General features: G+C 36.9%; 1 protein-coding gene across 5 annotated transcripts in view; it reads left to right on the top strand.

The window, feature by feature from the left end:
- The first annotated feature begins 369 nt into the window (after positions 1–369).
- The window catches only part of mast3b (microtubule associated serine/threonine kinase 3b), a 42,132-nt gene continuing 26,001 nt past the window's right edge, over positions 370–16,500 (top strand). For 2 of the 5 annotated variants that reach the window (XM_084395205.1, XM_084395206.1), the window contains exons 1-7: positions 370–566; positions 7,849–7,935; positions 11,381–11,463; positions 12,473–12,548; positions 12,766–12,786; positions 15,652–15,730; positions 16,072–16,229. In XM_084395205.1, coding sequence (XP_084251331.1) covers positions 523–566; positions 7,849–7,935; positions 11,381–11,463; positions 12,473–12,548; positions 12,766–12,786; positions 15,652–15,730; positions 16,072–16,229 — 548 coding nt within the window. In that variant the 5' untranslated portion in view covers positions 370–522. Of the gene's footprint in view, positions 567–7,848; positions 7,936–9,603; positions 10,081–11,380; positions 11,464–12,472; positions 12,549–12,765; positions 12,787–15,651; positions 15,731–16,071; positions 16,230–16,500 lie in introns of those variants that run through there. The other 3 variants (XM_084395207.1, XM_084395208.1, XM_084395209.1) reach the window with 3 other exon arrangements.

A 16,500-nucleotide genomic window follows, 5' to 3' on the forward strand; every position in this document is an offset into this window, starting at 1 on the left:
AATATACTATTAGATCACTTACTTTAAAAATAGAATAAGTAGCCTGGTAAAAACAAAATTGATAAGAGTTAGTTTTAAAGAATGTAAAACGTCTTGCCAAAAGCTTGCCGCCTTGGTCAAAAGCTGCCCTAATGCCATGAAAACTATAATAAGCTATCATGGTAAAATGTCTTTCGGGGGTTTTAGTGTTGTTTGTTTTTTTCAACCGCACGTTTTTGAAACACACCTCCTCTGACTCTGAGCATGCAATCACATGGGAGATGTGACCGCACCATTCAATCTCAATCATCTCTCACTCCACTTTCGCTTAGAAGCATGATATCACTTCAACTAAAAGTGTTCCTTGAGAATCTGTCTATTTTAATGGAGTATCTTCACTAGTACAACAGAAAACCTCACGCTGTCGTTTGGCAGATGTTAAACGACGATGTGTAAACAGTGGGCACTTAATTTGTGTGTTCTCGCGTGAGATCTGAGACAAGGTTTATTTTCACCTGATCGTGCTTCAAGGGCTTCTTAAAGATGAAGAGGAGAGACAAGCTGAAAATTCCCTCCCTCACTTTAGAGTAAGCTCAAATATTCTTTTCGTTATTCAAATGTTGGTGATGAATTATTTACTCGCGATGGGGGAAACCCCTCTCGGAACTGTTGTGAGAGACGAGCCGACAGCCACAACAGCGAAATTTTACAAAATAAGCAAACGTTTATTAATTTCTCTTCGATTTAGGTGTGTTTTTTATGTTTGATATTGATGTAAATTAAACAGTCAAATAAAAGTAGCGAAGTATCTGTGGCGCGCATGATATGTCATTTAGTGTTTGCTGTACGGAAGAAAATACTGCGCTGTAGGATATATGGGACACACTACGATTCAGCATTAAGCGGCAAATGTGTTTACATTAAAGGTTAAAATACTCCATTATGGATTAAATGTTTGTTGTTTGATTTTTAGCGAGAAACAATTCCTTTTGTTTCATGCGCAGTATTCAACCACACAGAAAGGATTGTGGTTTTAGACCTAAAAGTCTGTAAGTTAAATGTTCTGTATGATTAACAACAACCTATGTTTATTTGTTCATGGCTTCTTCAGCTTTATGTTTGTACACTGTTGGAATTTAAAATTCTACAGTAAAACTGTTATCTGGTTAATTAACTGTAATATCTTTACAAAAGAAAAGTTATAATACATTTAATTGCACATTACATGTAACTTTACAGTAAAAAACTTTAAAATGTATGTTCATCGACATATATTTATAAATTACTGTATAAAATGACAATGTATATACTTATATATATATATATATACACACACACACACACATATATATAGCCTATATACGTGTGTGTGTGTGTATATATATAAGTATATATATACTGTATATATAATGTTAATGAAGAGTTCAGATGCAAAAGCCTCTCAGTGCCATCTGAAATTTTCTTCTAGAATGATCATTTTTATCAAGCTCGTATATTTAAATTCAATAATTTCACTTAAGTGAAATATATATATATATATACACACACACACACAATACTTTTACAGTAAAAAGAAATTAAGAAAAAATACAAGTCGCCTTACAATTTACAGTGAAAACCCAACACGATCTCATGAAAGTGCGTATCTTTACCACAAGTTTTATTTCTCGTGCCATTTATACGGCAAAAATGTTTTTTGCATGTATATGCTACGCACTGTAAACCCCTTGGTTAGGATTAGGGGTGCGTAGTGCGTGTGTATTACACGCCATAAAGTGCATGCACGTGAAAACTGCGTATCATATGCACGCAAAAACTATTTTTGCTAAATAAATTGCACGAGAAATAAAATTAGTGGTATAGAAACACACTTTCATAAGATGGGGCTGGAAAAACATTAATAAGTGTGATGCAAAATGCTTCACATCTAATCTTATTTAAAAATGTTCTTATATAGGCTATGTCTTAGCATTTAATTTTTTAGGGTGGTTACATTGTATGTTGTTTAGGTAATGTTTATTGCATTATCCTATATGTTTGTTTGTATGGCACTGTGAATTCTCTATACAAGTATTGGTGATCTATGGATAGGCCCACTTGTTGTTACCGTATTTGAATTAGTAATTTTCAGAAACCACGTTTTTTACAGTAAACTTAACAATAGTGTGCATTGCCATTGCCTACTAGTCAGATAACATGGAATCGTCTTCACTACAGTGACTTTTCATTGGAATCATTCCACATTACGTTTAATAGAGGGTTGCAGATGTGCTTTCTATATTGAACTCTATAATCGCACGCTCAGGATCCTACTATGATTGAGCTTTTTAGTGAGAACACAAGTCTGAGTGTTCTGACACTCTCCTTATCGCATCCGTATCGTTCTCGCAATGTTTTTCTGCTTTTCTGACACTTGCTTCTGCCTGCCATCAACATGATCACTGCAGCTTTCCAACCCTGTCCTCCCACTCTGGGCTTGGAGTGAATATAGCCGACCCCACAACCCACTGCATTTTCAATCCCAGTGTGTAGGAGCCCACATCCGAAGCCTTCCTTCAGCAAAAGCATATCCAAATATGATTGAGGATTACTGCTGATTTGTAGGGATTTTCTGCTTTGCGTTCCAAAAGCACTGCATCGGATCTGTGAGAAGATACAAAGCTGTTTGAATTGTGTGTTTTATCGAACACTGCGTATTCTGAAGGCAAATGAAACAGAGAATGGTTGAAAGCGGCATAACATCAGATTGTTGAGCGCAGGGGGGTAGTATTCACAGTTGGGTCGTCTCCAGTTTTCTCTCTTCACCATGACAACATCTTCACACTTCCACAGCGCTCGTTGCTATCTGTTGCGGTGAGAATATACAAACTGCCAGATGGTGGCAGCCCTATTTGTACAGTCACACATATTTAACGTTCCAGTTAGCTTTTAGGTCACCAAAATACACATTTGTTATACAAACCAAAGTTCATCAAAGTTTGACCGGAGCACTTCTAGAACGGAATATTTTAGAACGGCCAGTACTAAAACAGCACATTACCCTCATCAAGGTCACACTAATCAATACCTGTCTAAACTGGCTTCTGCTAACAACATGCCTCATGTCTATTTTGATTTGCTCCATTCAGTCTGACGTGTAAATACCTGTCGGGTTAGCCTGAATGTGTTTTAGGCTACTCAGCTGATGACAACATTGAATGGCATGAAGGAAACATGAGAAATTGTGCTTCCAGCGGTTAATGGCCTTATCTTGATGCCACTAATGCATTTTGTGGAACTGAAATTCATGGTGGCAGTAAACAGTAAATGACTTTGAAGGTCATTCATTAAAGTAATTTACTGAACTTTATCACTGGAAAACACCTGCCGCTTGCAGGACCAGACTGAAAACTGTTGACAAAAACAGTGGAAATTTGAGATGATATGCTTTTATATAGCTAGAACCCTACTAATAATCCAATTCATATGCTGTTAGATCTCTGATTATATGAATCATGTGGCATGAATGTTCATCATACATGATGCATTCCATCTCATTGCCTGACATTTTCCATCCGGATAACTGCTGCTTGTGGAAATAGTTAATTATTTAAAGATGCTGTTAGTGATGTTTGACATCCTAACCTTTGTCAGACTACTGGTACGAGTATGGGTTCAACGATGTTTACACGAAATGATAAAAACTGAAAACATTTTGCTTTGCGTTTTTCGTGTACAGGCGACAATGTTTTCAAAACGATCCCGTTCACACAAATCCGCAAAAACAACTAAAAACGCTGTATTCTGCTGCCAGGCCAGTAGTGGGCGATGTCACTTTTTAATACACATGCGCATGACATTACCATTGTCAGAAATTCACGCTTTTGTAGTTTACACCAGGGGGCCAATGTTTCTGAAAAAATTGAAGCTTCCCCGGGCGCCACCATTGATTAGCAGACCCTCACCTGCTGTTAGCATTCCATTGACTCCCATTCATTTTGGCGTCACTTTGACAGCGAATAACTTTACATCTGAGGTGTTTAAAGACTCCATTTGTCCATTATTTATTTCTTAAGAAACACGAAAATGTATAAAAGGCTCCATTACCTTGTATCTTACGTTATGGCCCCGTAGAAGCCGTTTTTGTAAAAATAGGCTAACGATTGCGTCGTAACCACGCGACTCTCTGTCGCACTGTAGAGAAATTATATTTCTCGTGGGCAAAATAATGAATCAGAATACTTAGCAAAAGTTTCTCCTGCTCATAGCTCATGGACACCTCCTACTCACACTCTCCGTCTCTGCAAGTTTCGGAAGAGAATGATTCAGATTTCTCTTGGCGCAGCTACTAGAAGACAGACGGGTTGCTCACGTCACATCTACGTCGTCAAGCTCAGTTTGAGTCTGCGCAGTACGCTCGGCCATCAGGAAGTGAGTGCTTCTAATTGACTTCACTTTTCTCCGTTGAATCCAATGGGGTCGCTGTGTCCATTTATTTTACTGTCTATGGTTTACACGGAGACGGTAATGATGGGTCATTCATGAACCCATGGCGTCTGTCACGTGACAAATGAACGAAAGACTCGGAAGGTAAAGTAATTATTTATGTTCCCTGTAAATTATGTTTGACTGCAGCAGCATTATAATGATTTCTTAATTCAGTATAACATTTAAAAGTATAGCATTTAAAGCCACTTAAATGAACGAAATGACTCGAAAAAATATTCGTTCATTTTGATGAACGAGATCGAACAAGAGAGTCAGTAAAATTATCCGAACTTCCCATCACTAGGAGACGATAATGGTATCCTTTTCAAAAACTTGAAACTCTTTTTCAAAAGTTTGCATATTCAGCCCCTAAAACGCCGTTGACATATAAATGAATGGCCAAAACAGATAAAAAGTTTTACACTTTTAGGGTACGTTTACACGACAATAATATACAAAAAAAGTTTTTTCCTTTGCGTACAGATGACAGCATTATCAAAATGAAATCGTTCACATGTATCCGCAAAAACAACGAAAACCGCTGTATTATGCATGCTAGACCAGTAGTTGCACACGTACTACGCATGCGCATGACGTCACCGCTTTCACAATTTTGCGTTTTTGTTGTTTAGACGGAGACGATAATGGTAGTGTTTTCAAAAACGTGCACTTTCGAGTAAATGAACGGCCAAAACGCATAATTTTTTTCCCTGTTTTTAGTTGAAAACGGTGTTCTGTAAATGGCCCCTTAGTTGAAAACAGTGTCGTGTAAACGACCCCTAAAATACACTGTTTTCATCTATTCATCCACACGGCCTCTGTCCAAAACCAGACCCCCAAAGACATGTCAGCGCACAGAAGAACTTCCAAGGTTGCTGACTGGCTAAAAAAGTCCAAGCCACGCTCCGATTTTTCGGTAACACTTTATAATAACTGCACGCTATTAATCATTAGTTAAGCATTAGTAAACAGTTAATTCATCATTTATAAAGCATTAATAGACAATAATAAGCAGTTTATAAATACAGTTATAAATGCTTTGTTCTTGATTTATAAGCATATCTATAATGTGTTTAATAATTGTATTTTCTTAATTTATTAATGATCACTTTATCATTTTTAAATGAAGTATTGCATTATTAACAAACCGGTTATTTAGGAGTTGTCAGTGATTAATAAGATCACTTAGAAAGTGTAAGTAAATGTAGTAGATTCAGGTAGTTATAAAGCATTTACTAGTGGTCAGTTAACTATTTTTGTGAGCTCATCTAAAGTGAGGACTAGTTATGCTTCGTAAAGCGTTTATAAAGGAGATTTAAAGACTCAGTTTTCTTCTAAACAGAAAAAGGAAACAAACACACACAGTGATACAGAACATAGAAATATTAACAGCCTTTAAATCTCCTTTATAAACGCTTTACAAGGCATAACTAGTCCTCACTTTAGATGAGCTCACACACATAGTGAACTGACCACTACTAAATGCTTTATAACTACCTGAATTAACCATGAATTACAGTAGAAATACATGTTAATAAAGCATTTATTAACACACTAAGTAACTATTACTATATGTCTGAATAATAATATGTATTTAAACAGTTTATTAATAATTTACTTACACTTTCTAAGTGATCTTATGAACCACTGACAACTCCTAAATAACCGGTTTTTAAATAATGCAATACTTCATTTAGAAATTATAAATTGATCATTAATAAAGTATGAAAACACAATTATTAAACACATTATAGATATGCTTATAAATCGGAGAATACAGCATTTATAACTGTATTTATAAACTGCTTATTAATGTCTATTAATGCTTTATAAATGATTAATTAACTGTTTACTAATGCTTAACTAATGATTAATAGCGTGCAGTTATTATAAAGTGTTACCGATTTTTCTTTTACTGTTTACAAAACCTGTCACAAAGACAAATGTGATTTCTCAGGACACCTATTTGAGTGATACACTACCTTTCAAAAGTTTGGGATTAATACGAATTAAAGGTATAGCGGAGGATTTTCCCGAATTTTAGAAAAGAACCGCCCTCTCCACTTTTAAAAAAAATGCACATGCGCAACACTCTACCTGCTCCCGAGAGGAAACGCCTATTAAACGTGTGCACGAGAGAGCATGCACGAGCTAATCATAGCTTACATTAACTTTTACTAGCAGTGATTTTAAATGGATTTCTCCAAATAGCATGGCAAACTTTACCTGTCAAATAGAAACTTCGCGACTGAGGCATCAGTGGGAAGCCCAACCTGTGTTTTGAGCGCACGCCATCGTGTGAATCGTGTGCACGAGCACGTACGACGGCCTTACATAAACATATCACCAGAATGATTGACACTTAGGAGGACCAATAGTCTTGATGATCCACCCGGAAAAAGAAAATCCTCCACTATACCTTTAATACTTTTATTCAGCAAGGACATATTAAATTGATCAAAAGTGAGAGTAAAGACATTTAATGTTGCAAAAGATTTCTAATATAAATAAATAATGTTCTTTTATCAAAAAAACAGCTTCTTCAAAAATATTAAGCAGCACAGCTAAATTTCAACTTTGATAATTATAAGACATGTTTTAGGAGCACCAAATCAGCATATTTCTGAAGGATCATGTGACACTGAAGACTGGAGTAATGATGCTGAATATTTAACTTTTCACAACAATTCATTTTAATTGCAAAATAAATGCAGAAAATAAATATATGCAAAATGCATCCAAAATAAAAGTTTGTGTTTACATAATGTGTGTGTATTGTATAAGTATTTTGTATATATAAATGCACACACATGCATGTATATATTTAAGAAAAATGTGTTATTTATACATCAAATATTTATATTTATATATATATAAATTATATATAAATATCTATACAGTATATACATGCAAACATTTCTTAAATATATGTAAGCATAAGCATGTGTGTGTATTTATATATACAAAACAATTATGCACAGTACACACACATATGTAAACACAAACTTTTATTTTTGATGCGATTAATCACGATTAATCGTTGCACAGCCCTAATTACAATAGATTCACAATTTAGTTTTTACTGTATTTTTGATCAAATGCCTTGTTGAACATACTACTTTTTTTTCCCCCGAAAACTTTATGCATAATGTTAAAAGAATCGCTAACAGCAGCTTTAACGTGGTCTTTTCAAAGTCCCTGTTCATCTCATTCATTCATTCATTTGTGCATTTATTTTTTCTTTCATGTGTAATGTTTTGCAGCACCATGATTCCACTTAATTAATCCCTTAAGCACTTTAATTTGCAGTGCTGCCCAAAGCATGAAGAAACACCAACAGAAATACAGTCTACATGCACTTAGTCAGAGCGCTAATGCATGTAAACGTGTCTTGCTTTTCAGTTTGTCACCCAGCCAGAGCCCCATCATCCTGAGTCCATGCAGTCCAGGCAGCCCCTGCAGTCCTTTACAATCCCTTCATCCCTGGAGGTAAGACAGCCGATTCACAAGCCAAAAACATTACATAAACCTGCGCCGGTCTTGCAGAGAGGCAGAAGTGTCTCCAGTTAGTCAGCATGAAAAACACATCTTGTTGATTTTTTTTATACTCATATCTATATGTAAAGCTCATGTCATATGTGTATGATTCATATGGACACCAAAAGCCCCAAACGTGTTTTGCCCATGCACATTGCACCCGCATGACTGACTACTAGCTGATACTATGCTTTATCTCCTTTTTAAAATCCCATTCAGTAAGACAATATTATGTAGTATGAGAGAGTATTATTTAATTATAATTCGAAATCACATGTAAAACCAAAAAAATTATAATAATAGTATGACATGATATATGGAACAGGCTTGACGCTTATACAGGTGTGTACATCATTTTTCATCATATAAAACTCATCAACCACTTTTGTAATTTAAACATTTTAACTTTTACTTAAAATATATGATTTATCATTTTGAGATGGTTTATACAAAACTATAGCTTGTCAAAATAATAATAAAAAGTTTTGTTATAATAGTCTACATATTTTTTTATTTATATTCATATTTTTTTAAATCATATATACATTATATAGCCAATTTGAGGGTCTATTTTGACTAGCTCTCACGTGAAGATTTGCCGTCAATGGAAAAATGCTTAAGCTAGGCATCTTAACATGCAAAAATGATATATTTAGAAGATTTCTATGACAAAATAAAAATAATGATGAACAAAAAGCTTTTATTTAAAGCTGTTAAATGTGTGTTACATAATCAGATTCCAAAAATGAAGTACTTGTAATTAATTATATTACACTTTAAAACCTTCGTAATTAGGACTACAGTTACTTTTTTATTGATTACAATACATGATTATATTATTCACACAATGGCAGTAAATCAATCATCATTTATTGATTCTCCCTAATTCTTCTTTTTCATGTTTTCAATTTTCCTTTCAAAAAAAAATAAAAAGCACATCGCATATATACATTCAGAAAGTCTTCTAGTTTTGTGAAATTGCACACAGAGACCCCAGCCACTAGTCGGGTGGCTAAAATTAATCTAGTGGAAAATGAGGCCACAAAGCATTTGACCAATGGATTTACAAACATATTTTTACCTTTAATGAGTGTTTTCTCAAAACTGCATATGGAATCAACTCCTGTCAAACACAGAAATTATTATTTTGAATTATCACCAAGTACTTAATTTGTCTTTGGAAGGCTTTGTCTTTATTACTTAAAAAAAAAAAAAAATGATGTTAAAAGTTATGTATTTTAAATGATTTATTTAATTATTAGCTTTTCATTAAACTGACAACAACCTCCTGAAGTTCCCCTCACGAACCCTCAGATTATATTACCTAAAATGTGTAATGTAATGACTTACATATATGATATATCATTTGACGCTCTATTATTTTGACCAGCTCTCACGTGAGGATTTAACGTCACTGGTGAAACGTTTACGTTAGGTCATACCATCTTTCAGATTCCCTATTGATTCTATCTTATTCATTAAACGTCAATAAAATATATATTTAAAAGATGGAAACAAATTATTATTTTTTTTTCGACAAATAACAAAAAGGGTAATCGGTCAAAACAGAGACGTTTTAGTCAGAGCCTCGGCTTAGACTCCTCTTCCCCTCTTCGCAGCGAGATGGTACATTCCAAGCGTATCACCCGGCAATCAATCAACACTTGAAACAAGCTCAACAACACAGCATCTTACTCTCAAACATGGGCTCGCCTGCTCTTGTTATCCGGTGCAAGTCGCATTTTGGAAAGTAATTAATTAACTTGTTGCTAGCTCTAGACGATATCGGAAGGTGATTTTAACAGAATGTGAACGTCTAAACTTTTACGAAGTTGCACGGCGAGTCCAGGCAAGCAAACAGCAGCGTGCCACACAAAGAACAGAGATGAACCGCTGCGAGTCAGACGCAGTCTCCCGCACGACATGATACAGTCAAGAGTTGGACTCTTCTTTCGGGTTCTGTTGCTCGGTGTTGCTTGGACGGTGGTTGACACTCTGATCGTGTGCGATTATGTCTGATCCAAGTTCCTGGAGCGCGTTGCCTGGCAGCAGCAAAGCTCATTTTGTTACGGGCGCGATGCTCAAGCGATCCAAAAGGTAACTTAACATGCAACATTAGACGAGATGACACATAGGAAAGCTTTGAACTTGCACAACTTTTGGGCGTTTCTTGATCGATGTATGTAACGTTAATCATGAATGTTGTGGTTGTGTCTCAAAACAGTGTGCGTTGTAGCAGCGTGTCTAATCAAGTATGACGCACTATAATAGAGCAAGGACTATGAAAACTGTTGGCTTGGTTTTATCTAAACCTTTATTTCGAGCTATCGATAGTGGCATATATGTATATGCATTTATAGATCTCTGTAGCTGCAGACTAGCTCGAGATGAAGGTGCAATGCATGACTTTGCAAGAGCTGTTGGGAGAGAAAGTGACACATCACATGCACATCTTGAGTCCTTAGGCTTAGGGTAACGTTAATGGAAATGACAGCTGTGTTGAAGGACATCACCTCTGATGTCCAGAGTGTGCAGATGTTTCAGTATTACTCATAGATTTAATCTTAAACACAAAAAAGCAACATTATTGTAACACTATGGAGGGTGTGCTGATCTTTAAAGGGTTAGTTCACCCAAAAAATGAAAATTCTAGTTTAGTAATTACTCACCCTCATGTTGTTCCAACCCCATATGACTTTCGTTCATCTTCGGTACACGAATTAGGATGTTTTTGATGCAATCTGAAAGCTGGATCACTCCTTCATAGGCTGCTAGGTAATCGATATGCCTTCCCAGAAAAGTTAGTAAAGACATTGTTAAAATAGTCCAAGTGGCTCAACCTTAAGTTCGCGTAGTGTAACAGCGCAGCGCTTGTGGGTTGTACGTCAGAACGTAGGCTCACTATTGGCCAACGCTGGTCATGTGTGTGATGCTGGCCAATAGTGAGCCTACGTTCTGAGGCACAACAGAAGAAAATGAATAGTGGAATAAAGTCGTTAGTTTTGTTTGTTTTTGCGCACAAAAAGTATTCTCGTCGCTTGATAAACTTAAGGTTGAGCCACCGGAGTCACTTGGACTATTTTAACTATGTCTTTACTAACTTTAATGGGATGGCATATCGATTAGCCTACCTAGCAGCCTATGAAGTGAGAGATCCAGCTCTCAGATTTCATCTAAAATATCTTAATTTGTGTTCTGAAGATGAATGAAAACCTTACGGGGTTGGAACAACATGAGGGTGAGTAATTACTGACAGAATTTTCAATTTTGGGTGAACTAACCCTTTAAATCCTTTGTCACTTTCTTTCGTTAACTTTGTCGTTGGCAATCAAAGCTGGGTTGGATTATGATGAAAGGTTTTTAATAATCCCTCTCTCCTCTTGTTTGTGTGTTGCAGCTGTCGCAGCAGTAATAGAAAGAGCCTTGGTGTTGGAACGCCATCGCCCACCCGCCCTCTGTCTCCTCTGTCCGCCCACACAGGTAATACTCGCCGACACATGACACTCGCACTAGGAAAGCTGACATTGAACTGGCCTGTCACCATTGAGTGGTTCATGTGGCTGGAGTAACACAAGCCTGTACACTCCTTCACCCTCATGTCTTTTACTATCCCGGCTGAAGGGTTTACCTTTAGTTAAAGGGATGGTTCACCCAAAAAATTAATTAAAATGTGAAAAATCAGATCCTGTATGTTGTTATTTTGTTCTGCAGAACCCAACGGATATTTTTTAAGAGCCTACATGCAGCTCTTTTCTACACAGCAGCAGTTTGTTAGTTACCTTGTCTATCAACTCCAAAAAATAACTCTTATGAATTTGCACTGTATTTCAAGTCTTCTGAAGCCGCATGATAGCTTTGTATAAGGAAAAGACCAAAATTTAAACAGTTTTCCACTAATAATCTTCCCCCACAATGACCAGATCATTTAGTTAAGAACTGGATCAGTAACAGAATCTCAAATCAACTGAATGCTTGGTTCCTGATTCAACTAAACGATTTGTTCCCAAATCAACTGAACGATCTGCTCACGAATCAGCTGAATAACATTTAACTTTAAGTCATTAAGTATAGCTAACCAGCTATATTTTAATGTTACATCTTTGTGTAATTTTGGCCAAACAGGAGTGCACAAACAAAGGCTGTTTTTTCAGTCTGGTTTCCCAACACATTTGTCGTTGGTGGAGTCAATTTTGCCATATCTGGCTGTTCAAACAAAGAGTTTTGATTGCACCACTGTGTCTAAACTTTTTCTTTGGGAGGGGGGGTTGGGGAGGACTTATAGTTGTCTCTGCGTATTAAGCTGGAGCAAATACTTCAAAATGTTGATCAACTTTAAACTCCATACAGTGAACCAGACACATATTATGTTACAAAAGAAGATAAATGTCCTAAAGTGTGTGATTTGTTGAAGTCATCTGACGTCTATCAAATCCTGTAGCTTACGTAACACTGTGTGCTCTGTTGAAATTTCCTCTTGTTCCCCTTCCAGCTGCCAGCAGCCCTCTGGACAGCCCACGAAATGTGTCCACTGCTGTTTGCTCTCTCAACTTCCCTTTCGCCCGCAGGTAGACAAGCGCACTTTATCTTTTTTTTTCTTGTTCTTCAAGTAGATGACGGGATCAGTATTCTTGATATTCTTCAGCATTTACCGCTTTAACTAGTGTCAGGTTCATATTATTTAGAGTTGACTCATTTATTCTCATATGGATCTTTCTATATTGTAGACCTCACTAAGTCTGTTGCCTATTTTCTCTCTCTTCATCCCTCTTTATTTCTTCTTAGCCACCTGGCTCGAGCTGACAGGTAGCCAATCTCTTTTTCACACTATAACCCGGCCAAACCTTAATCACCTTATGTATTTCTGTGACTGTACTCTTTAGACACTACCTGTTATTTTTTTTAATTGCTGCTTTGCATCACCATGTCTTTCCTTATACTACACTGTTCCATTTGTGGACATTTAAAAAAAGATGCACTTGGGAAAGTTGTGAAAATTCTATCAAATATTGAATTGAAATTTATATAATTATTAGGTACACCTGTTCAACTGCTTGTTAACGCAAGTATCTAATCAGCAAATCACATGACAGCATCTTAATGCATTTAGACATGTTCAATCTGAGCATCAGAATTGGGAAGAAAGGTGATTTAAGTGACTTTGAACGTGGCATGGTTGTTGGTGCCAGACGGGCTGGTCTGAGTGTTTCAGAAACTGCTGATCTATTGGGATTTTCACACACAACCATCTCTAGGGTTTACAGAGAATGGTCCGAACAAGAGTAAATATCCAGTGAGCGGTGAAAATGCCTTATTGATGCCAGAGTTCAGAGAAGAATGATCAGACTGGTTTGAGCTGATAGAAAGTCAACAGTAACTCAAATAACCACTTGTTACAACTGAGGTCTGCAGAAGAGCATCCCTCTTGAATGCATAACATGTCATACTTTGACGCTAATGACTTACAGCAGCAGAAGACACTCCGGTGACACTCCTGTCAGCTAAGAACAGGACACTGAGGTTACAATCGACAATGAAGATGTTCTATGGACAATGGAAGATCTGAAAAACGTGACTTGCTCTGATCAGATTTCTGCTGCATCGCCAATGGTAGGGTCAGAATTTGGCGTAAACAACATGAAAGCATGGATCCATCCTGCCTTGTATCAATGGTTCAGGCTCCTGGTGGTGGTGTAATGGTGTGGGGGATATTTTCTTGGCACACTTTGTACCAATTGAACATTGTTTTAATGCCACAGCCTATCTGAGTATTGTTGCTGACCATGTCGAGCCCTTTATGACCACACTGTACCATCTTCTGATGGCCACTTCCAATAAGAAAACGTGACATCTCACAAAGCTCAAATCATCACAAACTGGTTTCTTGAACATGAGGAATTCACTATACTCAAATGGCTTCCACAGTCACCAGATCTCAATCCAATAGAGCACCTTTGGGATGTGGTGGAACGGGAGATTCACATCATGGATGTAGAGCCGACAAATCTGCAGCAACTGCGTGATGCTATCATGTCAATATGGACCAAAATCTCTGAGGAATGTTTCCAGCATCTTGCTGAATCTATGCCACGAAGAATTAAGGCAGTTCTGAAGGAATAAGGGGGTCTAACTCGGTACTTGAAAGGTGTACATAATAAAGTGGCATGTGTGTGTGTTATATATATCTCTTTTAATTTAGACCCTAAAGAATCATATTAGCTTGTACAAAAATGGCATTATATGACCCCTTTAAAGGAAATGGGAGATGAGACTCTTTATTTTATGTTACGCCCAAAACACACAATTACTCACTCATTAAGAGAATAGGGACAACCCTTTTAGACCATGCACTCATCATTAGTCTTTTCTTCTCTATTGTGACGTATATCCAAGTGAAACCACAGGGAGGATAATAGAAGTAAAAAAAAAAAATCATGAGAGAAAAAGTGTGTTGAGATGCCTCAGCAACTTTCTCTCTGCAGAACACTGAGCTTTAAAAGTCCACCTCCACACTAACAGCTGATTGATCTGATTGGTGCTGAAGGAGAGGTTAAATCTAAGTTAAATTATGATAAAGCCCTTAAAATTATTTTTATTGCCATCGGTGTTGTTTTGGAAGGAGAGTTTAGCTGAAAAACTGCACCTTAACTTTCACAGAAAACATCAAACACTGGGGAAAAAGGACTTGAGGTTTGGATTGAGGTGTCCTAAAACATAGGAGTGTTACTAATGCTGCCTTCATGTGCTACCGGGATTTATCGTGAATACGAGTTTCCTAGATAAAAATTGGACATGAATGCCCTCTCAATTAGTATTTACCACTGGAAAGATCGGGGATAATTTGCCATATGTGCGCACAAACATGTCGTTCAGCGACTTTTCCGAGTTGTCCAGCAACTCCAGAAAGAATTCTGAAACAGAGAGAAAAACACATCAAAATAAACATAGATTCATTTAGATATTTTGCTTTGAAAAATGAAGAAATTTGTGTCTTTGAAAGGAACGGAGAGAGTACAGTTACAGCAGTCAACCCACCCATACACACACACAGACAAACAAAAAAAACAAAAAACAAACAAACAAAAGGGGAGGGGGAAAAAACAGACAGACACACTAATACACATTTTGTTTTTCATTTTGAAATCAAAAGGTTTCTGTATCACTGTTTGCCCCAAAGCACTCCCGAGCCTCCCGCCTCGTCTACTGACTTTACACTCAACAGCGACGACACTGCAACGTATGACATGGAGTCTGCTAACACTAAGAAACGACCTGCTCCCAGCACAACACAGACTCCAACACAAACTCCACATAATGATAGTTTTGGGGTGAAATATGATCTGAATGTTTGATCAGATGTCTTTAAATCTCCATTTAAGATTCACTTGCATTTGTTGTTGAGCTTTTGGTGTTTAAGAGCTGTCATATATATATATATATATATATATATATATATATATATATGTGTATATATATATATATATATATATATATGTGTGTATATATGTATGTATGTATGTGTGTGTGTGTGTGTGTGTGTGTGTGTGTGTGTGTGTGTGTGTTAATATATAAAGAGAGAGAGAATCACTTGTTGTGGTCTAAGCGCCCACATACAGTTTTGAGTGATGGCGTATCATTCTGTCTCCTGAAATTCTCTTTTTCTCTCCACAGAGTGGAAGGGAGACGGTGGTCTCTGGCTTCACTTCCGTCCTCAGGTTACGGGACCAACCCTCCCAGCTCAACTGTCTCAGTATGTGGCTTTCATTTATCTACAATTCAAATCTTACAATTATGTGCTTAATGAACATGAATAGCATTTTGTTTGAAACAACGTGAGAGTGCGTATATAGTGACAATTTTCATTTTCAGCTGAACTTTCCATTAAAACCCTTTAATAGTGAAAGAGCAAATGAGAAGGAATTGTTCCTGTATGAATCAGCTCTTTGAAACTTCCTCATGTTTCTGCAGTGCATACCTAGACAATTATTGATAGACAATTATTGATAGGTTTAAGGATGGTTTTCGGTAAATTTGGGACTATTTTATGTTAATTGTGACCATGTATTTGACGATGCATTTGTTGTTTTGCAGTCATCTTCCTCATCTCAAGAACGACTGCACCAGCTTCCATACCAACCCACACAGGACGAGCTTCATTTCCTGTTCAAACACTTCCGAAGTTCGGAGAGCATAACTGATGAAGATGGGCGGCCCTCCCCGTTTATACGACCCCGGTCACGTAGCCTTAGGTAAACAAAAACACACATGCACAGATTAATTTCAGCATATATGCCAATATTTGCATCTTAAAAATATGGTTATTAGGGACTAATCATTAAATCTCCTTGAGTGGAGATTTATGGTCTGACCTGGAGCCGGATTCATGAAAATCTTCTTAAAAATGTAAGAAGTTAAGAACATTTTTAAGAATGTTCAAAGTGCAATTCTTGTTAAAATAGCTGTTTTAAAAGAGCCTGTCTCAGGAAGATGCAGCGCTTATTCCCATTGATTTGCGCGCTC

The sequence above is a fragment of the Rutilus rutilus genome (assembly GCF_951802725.1).
Source record: "Rutilus rutilus genome assembly, chromosome: 22".
Classification (NCBI taxonomy): domain Eukaryota; kingdom Metazoa; phylum Chordata; class Actinopteri; order Cypriniformes; family Leuciscidae; genus Rutilus; species Rutilus rutilus.